The sequence below is a fragment of the Culex pipiens genome, chromosome 3, assembly GCF_016801865.2.
Source record: "Culex pipiens pallens isolate TS chromosome 3, TS_CPP_V2, whole genome shotgun sequence".
Lineage (NCBI taxonomy): Eukaryota > Metazoa > Arthropoda > Insecta > Diptera > Culicidae > Culex > Culex pipiens.
The window spans coordinates 115757161-115771818 of NC_068939.1; the positions used below are offsets into that span (position 1 = coordinate 115757161).

General features: G+C 44.0%; 3 protein-coding genes and 1 pseudogene across 3 annotated transcripts; 3 read left to right on the forward strand and 1 right to left on the reverse strand.

The window, feature by feature from the left end:
• Nucleotides 1–3592: 3592 nt before the first annotated feature.
• On the forward strand, nt 3593–4069 carry LOC128092291 (trypsin-1-like; annotated as a pseudogene).
• Nucleotides 4070–5725: 1656 nt separating this feature from the next.
• LOC120419342 (trypsin-7-like) lies at nt 5726–6796 on the forward strand. Its single transcript, XM_052709389.1, has 4 exons — nt 5726–6053; nt 6108–6338; nt 6397–6500; nt 6568–6796. Exons 1-4 carry the CDS (start codon nt 5757–5759, stop codon nt 6761–6763), a joined length of 828 nt encoding a protein of 275 aa, XP_052565349.1. The 5' UTR covers nt 5726–5756; the 3' UTR covers nt 6764–6796.
• A 3862-nt stretch (nt 6797–10658) lies between these two features.
• On the forward strand, nt 10659–11685 carry LOC120419346 (trypsin alpha-3-like). Its single transcript, XM_039582016.2, has 2 exons — nt 10659–10971; nt 11049–11685. The coding sequence occupies exons 1-2, from the start codon at nt 10684–10686 to the stop codon at nt 11574–11576; spliced, it is 816 nt and encodes a 271-aa protein (XP_039437950.1). The 5' UTR covers nt 10659–10683; the 3' UTR covers nt 11577–11685.
• A 162-nt stretch (nt 11686–11847) lies between these two features.
• On the reverse strand, nt 11848–13111 carry LOC120419343 (trypsin-7-like). The gene is made up of 5 exons (XM_039582014.2): nt 12952–13111; nt 12634–12875; nt 12341–12571; nt 12173–12276; nt 11848–12120 (listed from the first exon to the last, which is right to left on the reverse strand). The coding sequence occupies exons 1-5, from the start codon at nt 13007–13009 to the stop codon at nt 11928–11930; spliced, it is 828 nt and encodes a 275-aa protein (XP_039437948.1). The 5' UTR covers nt 13010–13111; the 3' UTR covers nt 11848–11927.
• Between the last annotated feature and the right edge of the window lie 1547 nt (nt 13112–14658).

Below are 14658 nucleotides of genomic sequence, written 5' to 3' on the forward strand. Positions count from 1 at the left end.
GTGATTTTTTATTCCACAACACCTTTTACCGTATACACAGGGGGCTTAGAATATACCTCGCTCGACAAGCTGAATATTTTCCCCTTAAGGCTCTGAAAGGTATCATTCCCGGTGGGCCATCAAATCTTGATTCAGAATGTATCAATCAAAAAATGTTTTTTTTTGTATTGTTTGTAGAAGCATTTTACGTATCGTGAATAATTTTCCATTTTAATTTACTATTTCTGGACCCTGAATTCAGAACCATCATTGACAGCCATTGCCCGAAGAGTGAAAGACACCATCTACGAACTTAAGCTATTTCACGACTCTGGGCCAAATATGAGCAGTGCAGGGTGCGCTACTTTTATCCAAATATTCCCACACATACACCTTATTCAATGATCTCTGACCAATAAGTAGTCACATTTAATTGTGCAGTAGAGTTGTGTCTCGAATGACAACTGGTTCAATAGAAATCTTTTACGATATAATGCTTTACATGGTTAACATATAAATCTTGCTCTCTTGCTTTGGGGAAAATCTTGAAGAAAATCGGGGCCGTCATTGACATTGTGTTAACATCCCATAACGAAGTTGACTTTATAGCTATCGGCCATTTAGAGCACATTTAGAATTTTAAGCACCCTCCGTGGGATTTGAACCGACGACCTCTGGATTGTGAGTCCAGTGCGCGGACCGATTGATCCACACGGGTGGGGTAACATTCCATAGATCGTCTTAAAAATTTGTCTAGATAAGGTCCAGCATTACTTTGCAATCGAATCAAGCAGGGAAATGAGCACCAGTTGTAATGCTATACGCTTCGCTTGGAGATGGTGATTTTACCAGATTGCAGTCTCGATTTCGTCATGTGATGTGATGATTTTCAATGACAGGTTGCCTAGGAGTTGATAATTGGGAATAAAACCTTTTGTATTCACAAAAGCTCTTCATATCGTGCGGCCCGAGGCCAAATGAGAAGACACTAATTAATATAACACGGATTAAAATAGGTCTTTATTCTACGAAATACAATGCAAGAATGATCTTCGACAACTGGGCGTTTGACTTTTTAAGTTGTTACTGCTGACGTCGCAGCTGCTGTCAGGCCAGCTGACAGCTTGGAGCCTTCAGGTTGACTGCGGTTGTGTTGGTTTCAACCGTCTGTGTTCCCAGCCACAACATCTCCCCCTCTGAAGATCGATGGTCCGAGTCGAACTGGAACAACACTATTCATCAGGAAAAGCGGTTATTTTCGACGACCATCGAGCGTAGTTTGGCCATCGACGGTGACATACAGGTGGACGTCAAGGTCGAGGACGAGGACGGTGATGCAGATCAATTCCTGGTTCATGATCTGGTTGTGGGGCACGCTGTGGTTGGACGACACAGCGAGTTGTTTTGCTCGCGACTTTGGGTTGCACACCATCACGTTGTGACGATCATTGTGTGCAGACAGCAGTTGAAAAGTACACACAGCTGATCGACCGAATCTGCCAATCGTCACCTGCACGTTCAATTTGTGAAAATTTTGCGTTGGACACGTGTGGTAGGTGGCAAGATTAGTTACGGCAACCAAAATCGACATCTTGTTGTTTCTCCCTCCTCGGAAAATGTTGGAGGCGTGCTTGGGAGAGCTGGAAGTGCACAATGGAGGCGGCCACGGTGGAACTTGTTCTAAGAACGATACGGGGTTACCTTCTTTCGGCCGCAGTCCTCTGGTGCCGATGTGCAGCTGAAGGGAGCCATGCGCGCTGGCTACGACCTTGCTCGGTGATGATAAAAACTGCCACAAGGTGAAATGGATGAGTCCTCGGCTGGCCTTGGTGTAGTCGATCGGGATGATGTTTATCTGCTTGTGCCGACCGAGATCCTTTGGGGCGGCATCGCTTGCGGCATACAACGTCGAGCAGATGAAGGGCAGTTCCCGATGCTGGTCGATGACGTCGGCAGAAATTTCGTTCTGCGCGGTTGTCGACGGAGGATCTTCGGTGATCAGGTGGTTGTTTGGGTTCGCTGGCTTGGGCAGGAGCCGCTGACCGGAACTGTCCACTTGAGGGAGTTGCTTGGGGTCCTGGACGAGCTTCCGGCGATCGTGATCGTCGCCGATGACGTCACTGAGATGTCCACCTGCTGGCTGCAGAGTGTGCTCGGCAGCTTCAAGGTCTCGCGTTGGTTGAGCCGGACTTGCTAGCGAGGTGGATGTGTCGATGGTATGTACCCTCAGATGCGATCGATCGTTCTCGGTTGGTACGGACGACACGGGGCACATCTTGATACTGCTCTGAGGAGTTGTTAAGCGGGCCGGTTGGCAGGGCACTAAGCTGCAATGCGCGGCCACGGTAATCTCACTTTTATGCAGCTGCGGGACCTCGCACATAGAACGGAGCGAGGAAAATGGCGCGGCCGCCATTGTTGATAGAGCTTGCTGGAGATGCTGCTGCTGCTGGACCAGGAGGTCCATCATCGACGAACAGCGGAGCATCATCTGGTCGAAGGAGAGCATGGGTTGTCCGGGACTTGGGGCGTGATGACAGGGGCCTCCCGGATGGACGTTGCCGTACGATGCCGCTTGAGCCGGACCCGGGCCGATGGATGCCAATCCGTGGAACATCGCGATCGGTTGTTGATCACCGGGAAGTGCGGGGACACCATGTACGGGGCCAGTTGATCGGTGCTGCTGGCCGTTGCGCGATGGCTGCTGGTCGTGGAGTTCCGGGCCGACGGGAAAATGGCCGTCCACCGGCCGCTGCCTGACGGGAATCACGACGCCATCGTGGATGCACCCAATCAACGGCGGGTTGACTGGTGCAAATTGCATTTTGCTCCTCCTCCGCGCGTGGGAATCTTGTAGTGGAGATATCGACACTACAACCACTTCTCGTCGCCAATTTTGTATTCACAAAAGCTCTTCATATCGTGCGGCCCGTGGCCAAATGAGAAGACACCAATTAATATAACACGGATTAAAATAGGTCTTTATTCTACGAAATACAATGCAAGAATGATCTTCGACAACTGGGCGTTTGACTTTTTAAGTTGTTACTGCTGACGTCGCAGCTGCTGTCAGGCCAGCTGACAGCTTGGAGCCTTCAGGTTGACTGCGGTTGTGTTGGTTTCAACCGTCTGTGTTCCCAGCCACAACAAAACCAAATTCACCTGAACTTATTTTCAACATCATGACAGCCATCCATTGCCGACCGCTCCTGGGATAAGGACAAGGCCTCCACCGCGCACCAGGAACAAGGGGGAAGTGTTGATGCTCCGCTTTTTAAGGGGATAAGGGAAAAGCGAGAGCCAAAATGTATTAAATTTGTGATACTTTTACTTTATGCTAGGGTCGTATAAAATCATACGATAAGCTGCTAATTTTGAAATTTTCTCGAGTGAGGTAAACTCTTAAAATTTGTATATTTTTGTGTTAGGGGCTTATCTTATCATTATTGCACAACTAAATCAGCAGCGATAATATTAACAATTGGTTTTATTAGCCCACATAAAATTTGGTAACCGATTACACGTGCTCAGACGGTGGACTCTACGGTAGCCATCTATAAAGGTAGATAAGGACCGAGTTTGAAGTTCATTCAATAGTTGAGTCGGAAACAGGATGAAGGTATTCGTAGTTCTAGCGCTCTGCTTGGCGGCAGTCATTGCCGGTCCTGAAGAGGACATCTGGCTGCAGTACAACCGCCGTATGCCCGGAGCATCCACACTTCACCACCGATTGAGCGGGAACCGGTGAACGGTCGTATAGTCGGAGGTGTTGACGCTGAGATCGAGGACTTCCCCTACCAGCTGTCGCTGCGTCGTAATGGAGCCCACAGTTGTGGAGCCTCGGTTATCTCCGAGCACTGGGCTTTGTCTGCTGCTCACTGTACCTACCCGATTCCGAACTTGGCCATCGTATGTCTCCGTGATCACGCAAGCAAGCTGAACTAAGTTGACCTTTTCCAATGATTTTTAGATGAGTCTGCGAGGAGGATCGGCCAACCGTCATGAGGGAGGACAACTTTTTACCATCGATCGCATTGTGAATGAATGCCGCTACTTGCCGTGCTGGATGGCCAGCGGGCTGGATTACTGATGAGTGAGTTTTCAACCATCGATCGTTATAAAAGTCACCAACTAATTTATTATTTTGATAAATCTTTCAGTATGCGCCAGTGAACCAGGCCGTGATGCTTGCAACGGAGACAGTGGTGGCCCGCTGGTCACCGCAGGTCGCCAGACTGGTATTGTTTCCTGGGGCTCAACCAACTGCCTCGGCAATGAGCCGGGAGTGTATGCTCGCGTTGCTTTCCCTCGCCTGCGTCACTGGATCACCGAAGTTACTGGAGTTAACTAAATTTGTTAGATTAATAAATTTCGAATATTTATGAATTAGAAAGGTGTTTTATTAGACGGTTTGCTACCTGGGTTACATGTTTTCGCTGAGGATAACTTAAGACATCTCATAGGGTTTTTGAAATAGAAGCAGATAGCCGTACCGCCCATGTTCACATAGATGCCAATAGGGGGTAATATCAAAATCGATTTTCCAGTAGAGCAATTATCAATTCCTTTTGGGGTCCTAAACAACACCCTAAAGTTTGGGAACGATTGGTTTAGTTCTCACTATGCGCAAATCGATTCAATTTTCTATGGGAATTTGTATGGAAAAACCATTTTTTTTTTCGATTTTGAGATTTGCAAAATCCACGTTTCACGCTATATCAAAACCGGATTCATATTCGGATGCTATGGAATGTGTTCTACAACTTTCACGAAGAGAGTATGGTGCTAGCTTTCCCCTAAAAAAAGATACAGCGTTTTTAAAACTCGTCTAAAACGTGTTTTTTGCTCTAAAATCACGTTTTAGACCAGTTTTGAACACGCTGTATCTTTTTTTAGGGGCAAGCTAGCGCCATACTCTCTTCGGGAAAGTTGAAGTTGTAAAGCATCTTCCAGAGCATTCGAATATGAATCCGGTTTTAGTATATCGTCAAACGTGAATTTTATAAATTTCAAAATCGAAAAAATTGGGTTTCCCATACAAATTCCCATTAAAAATTGAATCGCTTTGCACAAAGTGAGGACTTTATCAATTGTTCTTAAACTTTGGGGAGTTGTTTAGGACCCCAAAAGAAACTGAAAAGTTGCTATGCTCACAAAATTTGGACAAATTTTCTTTTTTTCCATGCAACCATATTACACCCTAATGTCCCATATGCAAAAAAAGCAAGCTTAGAAAAAGGCATTTGAAGTTTGTCCCACACATAAGGCTACGTGTTACGTTTTCGCGAAAAAACTGGTTTTCCTCCTGATTTCTAGAATAAAGTCCTGGATGTTGTAGGCTTTTCTGAAAGAGCACACGATTTTGCACCAAACTGCATCAATTACTCAAAAGCGATGAAAATGCATATGGGACATTTATGCGATCAGGGGCAGCGTAGACCTTAATAAAATGTGTGTTGAGATTAAAAAAAGTCTTACGCTGCCGTTTATTGATAAGATTTAGGAAATTTCGCAGACAAACGTAATTTTTGTCATAAAACAACACGTTTAACTAGGAATTCCCTAGAATGAGACATCCCACTTGTTTTGCTTACAGTATATCTCGGTTCCCCGGCAGTCTAATCGGGTTGGAAAAAATAAATCAGCTTCGATAATACGAACAATTGGGTTTGATAAGTTTGGTAACAAATTATATGTGCGCGGGCCGCTTCTGAAGTAGTCACCATATAAAGGAAAGACAGCACGGCGTTTCATTCAGTTGTTGAGCCGTGACCAGGATGAAGGTATTCGTAGTGCTAGCGCTTTGCTTGGTGGCAGTCATTGCCGGTCCTGAAGAGGACATCTGGCTACAGTACAACCGTCGTATGCCCGGAGCATATCACACCTCGAAACCAATTGAGCGGGAGCCTGTGCGTGGTCGTATCGTCGGAGGAGTTGACGCTGAAATCGAGGACTTCCCCTATCAGCTGTCGCTGCGTCGTAATGGAGCTCACAGCTGTGGTGCCTCAGTTATCTCCGAGCAGTGGGCTTTGTCTGCTGCTCACTGTACCTACCCGATTCCGAACTTGGCCATTGTAAGTCTGGAAGAACATGAAGAAATTCAGTTGACCTGTTCTAATGATTTCTAGATGAGTATGCGAGGAGGATCGGCCAACCGTCATGAGGGAGGACAACTATTTACCATCGATCGCATTGAAAACCATCCTCAGTACGATGATTGGAATCTTGAAAATGACGTCAGCGTTCTGCACACCGTTCAGCAACTGGTCGGAGCTAACATCCAGCCGATTCAACTGGTTCCTGCTGAAACATACTACCCACATGGAACTCGTGCCGTGCTGTCTGGATGGGGTCTAACCGTAAGAAGCTTTCGATTCGTCATATAAAGTCAAAATATCTTTAAAGTTATTTTTGTAGAGCGTGCCCGGAAGTCTGCCAACCATTTTGCAGAGTGTAGATATTCCAGTGATTGATGCCGCTACTTGCAGTGCTGGATGGCCAGCGGGCTGGATTACTGATGAGTAAGTTTTCAACCAACGGTCGTGATAAAAGTCACCAACTAATTTATTATTTTGATAAACCTTTCAGTATGCTGTGCGCCAGTGAGCCAGGCCGTGATGCGTGCAACGGAGACAGTGGTGGTCCGCTGGTCACCGGAGGTCGCCAGATTGGTATTGTTTCCTGGGGCTCAACCAACTGCCTCGGAAACGAGCCGGGAGTTTACGCTCGCGTTGCTCTTCCTCGTCTGCGTAACTGGATCACCGAAGTTACTGGAGTTAACTAAATTAGTTAGAATAATAAAATTTAATAAAATTTGTTTTTTTTTTCACTGAAGAAATGAACTTTTTTTCTGGAACAAATTTAAATGCGATGCCTTAAAAATATTCTAGAATTTTCAGAAGATTTTCTCATGCTGAATCGACGCCATTTGCTTTTGCTGGTACCCACCCTTGAGAAAGTTGTTGTTTATTTTATTAACGTGACTTTAACCTAGAGAGGTCATTCGTCACTTCTTGAGAAAGAATACGGCAAACTTCAATGCAATGTAAATGAGCAGGTTGATCATCAAGGAGACTCGGGTGATAATGATAAAACAGCCCTCACATTTCAAAAGAGCAAATAAGCCGTGTAAAAAAAGCTTATGTATCTATTCTTTTGAAAACTCTGTGCAAGCCGCGGATTATCGGCTCCTTTACACTAGACCCGAAAGATCCTCTGTGATTACCATTAGCTCCCGATTTATATTAGTAGGTATTCAGTCTGAAAAGACGATATGATTGCCCTTATCTCTTCAACCAATCTTATAGATAATTGGATAGGTTTAGCAAATGTAATTGAGTCAATTTATACACCACTGGCTGTTTTCGCTAAATGGTGGCAATTTTACTTCACGTAGTTCATATTTTCTCGATTACAATTTATTTTATTTTTTAACCTAAAATTATTTGCTATTACAAAGATCGATAAAGCTTATTTTCCTGAGGGCAATCACACTTTGGTCGAATGCAAAAGGTTAGCAATTGATTTTTAAGTTAATTTTGGATGATTTTCATCGCTGTATGTTAAAATTAATGCAGGGCTTTACTGCCCCTGTTCGTATAAATATCCCATGATGCAGTTTGATTCAAAAACGTGTGATCTTTCATTATAATAAACAAAAATATCTAGTACATTGTTTTAGAAATCTAGTGGAATTTTTTTGTGAAAACTTAACACAACCGTATGCATAGGATAACCTTTCACTGTGTTTTCTCAGCTCATTACACCAGAAAAGTGGTAAAATTACTCATTTTCAGAGGTGAAATTACACATTTTTTCTGACATAAAAGATGTACCCCTTCCCAGATGTAATATTTCCATGATTTTAATTCTACTGTGTTGAGTAGAACTGATGTAGTGCTCTTTTAAAACAAACTAATTTGTGTCTGTTGTTATATTGAAGACTACTGTTAGAACCATATGCACTAGGTTTGAGAAAAAAATAACTTCTGGATTATTTTTTGAAAAGGTCCAATAAACCAAATTTTCAGTTTTTGCTTTTTGGGTTTTTTTTAAAACCCCTGACTCAAGGCGGTTTCAAAAACACTCAAAAAGCAAAAACTGAAAATTTGGTTTATTGGACCATTTAAAAAAAAAAAAAAACTCCTTACAATTATGTGATGACCCCGACTCCCCTATGAATGGCTAGTACAAATCTAGAGTTTTTTTAAACTGTCCTATACGCTATTGTGTTTCATATGTTTATAGGATCTTTTCAAAAAAACTTTAGAAATTCTTTCTGTAACAACGACTATGCCACTTAGACTTAAGAATTAAATGGTTTGAGCCGGTAACCATTGGATTGTTAGTCCAGCACGGCTAAACAAGCTGTCCTAATTTGTACCAAACGTCCCGAATCGCCCTAGTTGACGGTACCCCGTTTTATTCAGTGACTCATACCAAACACTTTAGCAAAATGGTTGGGGTGTTTGGGGTAATACCCAATTCAACCGTTCAACCGCCATTTCAACCGATGTTAGCTCCTATGAGCCTATGTTTGAAAAAAATGTATCGGATTTTTCGGCGCGCCGCGCCCAAGAACGGGGAAAATGATTTTTTTTTACTAAAACTGTGATAATTTTTAAGTGATGAGCTATATATGTTTGAGTACCAAAAGTTGCGTTCTTCAACTACAATTGGACACCCACAGGCCCTCAAACAAACGCGAACGAACGTACCTTTGTATTTGATAAAGCGCTCCACGGCGCGGTGGTAACGTTTTTGTTGGGACCTCGTTTTAAGAAGTTTTTTTCCCCAATACAATCAGACAGCCAGCGGTAATGTCGATAATTGTCAGTAACGGGCAAAATTGTTATACCCCTATATTGCAAAGATTCTGATATACTTCCATGCAGATTTGCAGCAAAATGATGCGACCACCGCACAGTGGGAAAAAGGGCCCAAAAATTACCGCAACATGATTTCGCGCAAACCATCGATTGCTATACACCAAAAGCTTCGGTTTTGCACCAGAAACAATAATCCGACGAAAAATCGCACTGCACGGACCGGTGGTCGGAGTACAGGCCACCGGAAGATCCGGATTTTTGGAAAAAGTGTCAGATTTATCCAATTGTGAACTGATAAGCTTTCTTCTACCATGAATAGTCATGCAAAACAATCCTAGAATTATATTAAATACCATAGGACCCATCGGAACCGGTCCCACCGATCTCCGGTGGCCAAATCCGGAAACGCATTAGGAAACAGCATAAACTAGTTGTGCGACGTATCAAACTTCTTGATTTTGGATGGGGATATGAGTTATACACTCCTCTTTTAAAAATATGAAGTTTGATATGTCGCAAGAGTGGTTTCAGGAATTATGATCCAAATTCCAAATGCCAAATATGATCTTCGGATGTGGCCACCGGAGAACCTGGGAACCGGTCACCGGAGGCAAAAATACATTTTAAGGATACTCTCCATCCAAAATCAAGAAGTTTGATACGTCGCATGACTAGTTTACGCTGTTTCCTAATGCGGTTCCGAATGTGGCCACCGGAGATCGGTGGAACCGGTTCCGATGGGTCATATGGTATTTAATATTATTCTAGGATTGTTTTGCATGACTATTCATGGTAGAAGAAAGCTTATCAGTTCACAATTGGATAAATCTGACACTTTTTCCAAAAATCCGGATCTTCCGGTGGCCTGTACTCCGGCCACCGGTCCGTGCAGTGCGATTTTTAATCGGATTATTGTTCCTGGTGCAAAAACGAAGCTTTTGGTGTATAGCAATCGATGGTTTGTGCGAAATCATGTTGCGGTAATTTTTTGGGTCCTTTTTTTCCACTGTGCACCGTTTGAGTGTTAGTTGCAACCCATTCTTCCAACATAGCTATAAGTTTGCAAGTTAACGCAAAAGTAAAGCTGAGCTGCAACGGTTTCCCAATTAAATTTCAAACAATAACGCAAAAATCAATAAAAAAAGGAAAATAATCGCCAAAATGTGTCAAGGCCAAGAGAGAGAGAGAGAGAGAGAGAGAGAGAGAGAGAGAGAGAGCGCGTGTGTGTGTGTGTTGTGTGCGTGCTTGCTTGCTGTGTGGAAGCAGTTTTATTAATTTAAACTCAGTTTTTAAGTACTTCAACTAAATTTAATGGCCATTAATTAGGTATAACAAGAAAGCTTGAATTCTCTCCTTTCGTTTGGTGGGTACCACATTTACGTGTGTTGAACAGGAGCTGAGATATTAATGTTGCAAATCTTGCAGTCGCGTTTAATTTTTTCGTTACATTTTGCTCCGCGAAATTTTAGATTGCTACCCTGTATAGAGCCCTAAGACGAAATTCTTCGTCAAAATCAAATTGTTCGCTCTACAGCATTGTCTTGGCGTTCTCAATTGCGGAATTCCTACTCAAAACTTGATGTCCGAAGGCTTGATTGTTGAGGCATTTGCAAACCTCTTTTTACTTCTAAGCTGACTCAAAAAATAGCTTTATTATTTTGACTGATTAGAGTAAAGGAAGATGCAATCTGAAACCAGCGTCATACACGGGAGTGCTTCTCATGGAAATCCAGTATCGTTTGGGTAAATCCATTGATATTGATTTCCGAGGGTTTTTTCGGTGTGAGATTAGCGCGGTTTTTTCGATAACAACTGTCGCAACGGTATAAAAGCTAATCGTACGTACTCCAACGACTCAGTACGACTGGGAGTGACCATGAAGACCTTTATCGTTCTTGCGCTGTGCGTGGTGTCCGCATTTGCGGGGTACGCCGAAGACCTGTGGCTGCAGAAGAACTCCATGCGCCCGGTGGGCCTGGAGGACTTCGAGGAGCCCACTTACGAGGGCAGAATTGTCGGTGGAAACGAGGTTCCGATCTCGCAGTTCCCGTACCAGCTGTCTCTGCGCCAGAATGGAAACCACATCTGCGGTGCTTCGATCATCTCCAGCAACTGGGCTCTGTCCGCTGCTCACTGCACCTTCCCGATGCCATCGGTTGCCGCTGTAAGAAGCTAAACGACGGGCGTGATATAGGCGATGTCGATTGATGAGTTTTCTTTTTTTTTTGATACTTCTTGCAGATTACGTTCCGCGCTGGCAGTGCTAGCCGCTTGACTGGAGGAACCATCTTCCAGGCTGCCCAGATCATCAATCACCATGCTTACAACGCCAACAATTTGGACAATGATGTGTGCGTTATCCGTATCACCACTTCCTTCACCGGAACCAACATTGCTCCGATTACGCTGGTCCCGAGCGGAACCGGTTTCGGTGCTGGAACCCGCAGCGTTGTGTCCGGTTGGGGTCTTACCCAGCAGGGAGGTTCTCTGCCAGCAAATCTGCGTGCCGTTGACATTCCGGTCGTTGCTCAAGCCACCTGCCAGGCCCAGTGGGGATCTGGACGTATTCTCGCTAGCATGGTTTGCGCCGGCGAGCCAGGCCGTGACTCGTGCAACGGAGACAGCGGTGGCCCGCTGGTCACTGGAGGACGCCAGTTCGGTATTGTCTCGTGGGGAGCCGTCGCTTGCGGAGGTTCTCTTGCTGGTGTTTACGCTAACGTTGGAAACGCTGGAGTTCGTAGCTTCATCAGCCAGCACACCGGTGTGTAAACGACTTTTTGAATAAATAATAAGGCATCATTGGAAAAGCTTTGACTATTTCATGTAAACTGTAATGACAAATATCGCATCGTTAGTTGAAAAATTATAGTACATAATACATGTCGTAGTTTGAATCGAACACAATTTCAACATAATGAACCACATTTGCTATCTTATCAGCATTGCTTGATTTTCCGAATCAAAATTCCGTCAACACCGGTAGCCCATATCATGCCGACGACTGAACCAGTGTAGAAATGTGGCAATCAAAACAGTAAAATCGGATGCTTCTACTACGGTTACGCTTTTATTTTTAGCTAAATTGATAACAAAACACGCGAGGAAAACAGCTCATCGGCGTTACACTCCGGCAATCTGCGAGATGAACCGCCTTACGGAAGGCTGCCCCAGATGGGTGTAAACAGCCGGCATGGGTCCTCCGCAGTCCGTCGATCCCCAGGACACGACTCCGATCTGGTAACCGCCCGCTACCAGTGGGCCTCCACTGTCACCGTTGCACGAGTCACGGCCGATTTGGCCGGCGCAGATCATGCTGTAATCGAATAAGTCATAAACCGGAACATTATGCTTTTGGGCGGACTTACTTGGATGTGAGTAGATCGACACTCCATAACTTGGCACATGCATTCTTTGCTACAATCGGAACTTCGACTGCTTGCAGCTGATCCGGCAGGTCAGTGTGCACTAACTGTGTGGAAAACAGGAGAAGTTACTTGTTATAAACTAGGATTTGAACCAAGAGTTCAACGTACGGTTCTTCCCCAACCCAAAACTAGCGTTCGCATTCCAATGACCGGTTCGTAATTTTCCGGGACTGGTAGGATAGCTTCCACGTCAGGTCCAACAAATGGCTGTTGAACGCGAACTAGAGCGACATCGTTGTCAAACAGAGCTGGGTTGTACTCCGGGTGTAGAACGATCTCCGTGGCTACGTGAAGTCGTCCACCGTTCTGGCGGTGACTGCTTCCAGCGCGGAACGTAATCTACCGGAACGAGACAAGTTCAAATCACACGAATACACACTTTGCACGGGGATTATTCTCACGGTTTTGGGGTCACGGCTCGGGAACAGGCAGTGAGCCGCGGTCAGGGCCCAGCTTCGTGAAATTACGGATGCACCGCAGATGTGGTAACCATTGCTTCTCAACGACAGCTGGAACGGAAAACTCGCCACCTCAACGCTGTGGCCACCGATAATCTTGCTCAGGCCCGCGATACGACGGGCGGCCAACGTTCTGGCCGCTTCCGGGGCAAGCTGCTTAGCGCGCCATGCTTCCTCCGCGATATCTACGAAACCACCGAAAAATAATACGGATTAAATCACCTCCAAGGTCACATCCCCGCCATCAATCAACCGAAATACCTGCTCCCGCCACCAAGGCCACAACCGAAACCGCGAAAACAAATACCGAAACCCTCATTGCGGCTTGCACCTGGACAGCTTTCACTCGTATCCGCAATGAAAGTCCTAATGTTCAGGTGCTTCACTGTAGCGCCAATATATACTGCGCGCGCGGAAGAGAGTGATGACACCATAAGCATCTTCTTCTAACGACCACGCCGTGCCAGCGCAGACAGTATGTCATTCCGATTGCTCCATATCTGTCCAGATTTCGGGCGCGCACCGTTCAATCATAGTCAAGAGTACATCAAGTGCCTGTTCCAGGGTGTTGTACCACCTGCCACCGGTTCGATGTTGTTGCGGGTTTATCATACTGCTTCAGATAACGTGCTACCAGGAAAAGCTGTCTTTTCCAGTGGAATTTGTTGTGCTTTATGAGTTCCACGTGTGTTTTTTTGAATTTTTTTTGAAATTTTTCAGAACGCTAAAACGAAATATTTAGTTTAAGCTACAGTAACTAATATTTTATCTCAAGTGGATATAAGCTGTCGCTTGTGAGTAATTCCAGCTCAAATCAGGATTTTTTCTGGTACTTTTGTACCCGACCCTCTCCGATTTCAATGAAACTTTGTAGACATGTTATCCTAGGCCTATATAAGCCATTTTTGTGTATATGGAGCCAATAGTACTCGAAAATAACATTTGAGGAGGGCGTAAGGTATTTAAATATGTTTGTATTTTGTAATTTAAAAATTACTGTATCTCGAAGCCGTTGCGTCGTATCAAAAAGTGGTCAAAGACAAACTTGTAGGAAATTGGACGGGCTTTCTGAAAAAAAATACACTGAAACAAAAATACAGCCACATCTATGAGATTTTTTCGTTTTTATGTCTAAAACTTAAATTCAAAGGTGATGTCACGATTTTTTTTCGTTCAAAATTTTTGAGGAAATAGCCTAAAATGTTACCAAAAGACTGACGAAAAATGCAGGATGGTATGTCTCTCCTAAAAAAATACAAAAATCATTTACTAAAACTGTTTTTTTGAAAAGTGGTCTAAACGTCAAAATTTTTAAAAACCGGTAGTGGGAATCGATTCTCCAGACAATTTTACATAAAAGTCTCCATATTGACCATTGTCGTATGTCCAATCCGTGGGAAGATACAGCGGTTTTAAAACTAAAAATGTTGAAAAAACGGGTTTTTTGGTGGTTTTTGGCAATTTCTATCTGACAGACTTGGTTTTTCAGTCTCGTAAATATTTTTACCGGAAAGCTCGTCCAATTTTCCATAAGTTTGCCTTTGACAGCATTTCAATTGGATGTAAGGGCTTACAGATATGAGCTTAATTGCATTGCTAATAACTGAAAATAGAATATTTTTTTCAGTGTGGTAGAAACTAGGATAGTAAATTTGCTTACGTAAATATAAAAACGATATAAATAAAAAAGCTGTCAGAGACAAACTTATGGGGAATTGGACGAGCTTTCCGGTAAAAATATTTACGAGACTGAAAAACCAAGTCTGTCATATAGAAATTGCCAAAAACCACCAAAAACCCCGTTTTTTCAACATTTTTATTTTTAAAACCGCTGTATCTTCCCAAGGATTGGACATAGAACAATGGTCAATATGGAGACTTTTATGTAAAATTGTCTGGAGAATCGATTCCTACTACTGGTTTTTAAAAATTTTGACGTTTAGACCACTTTTCAAAAAAAGAGTTTTA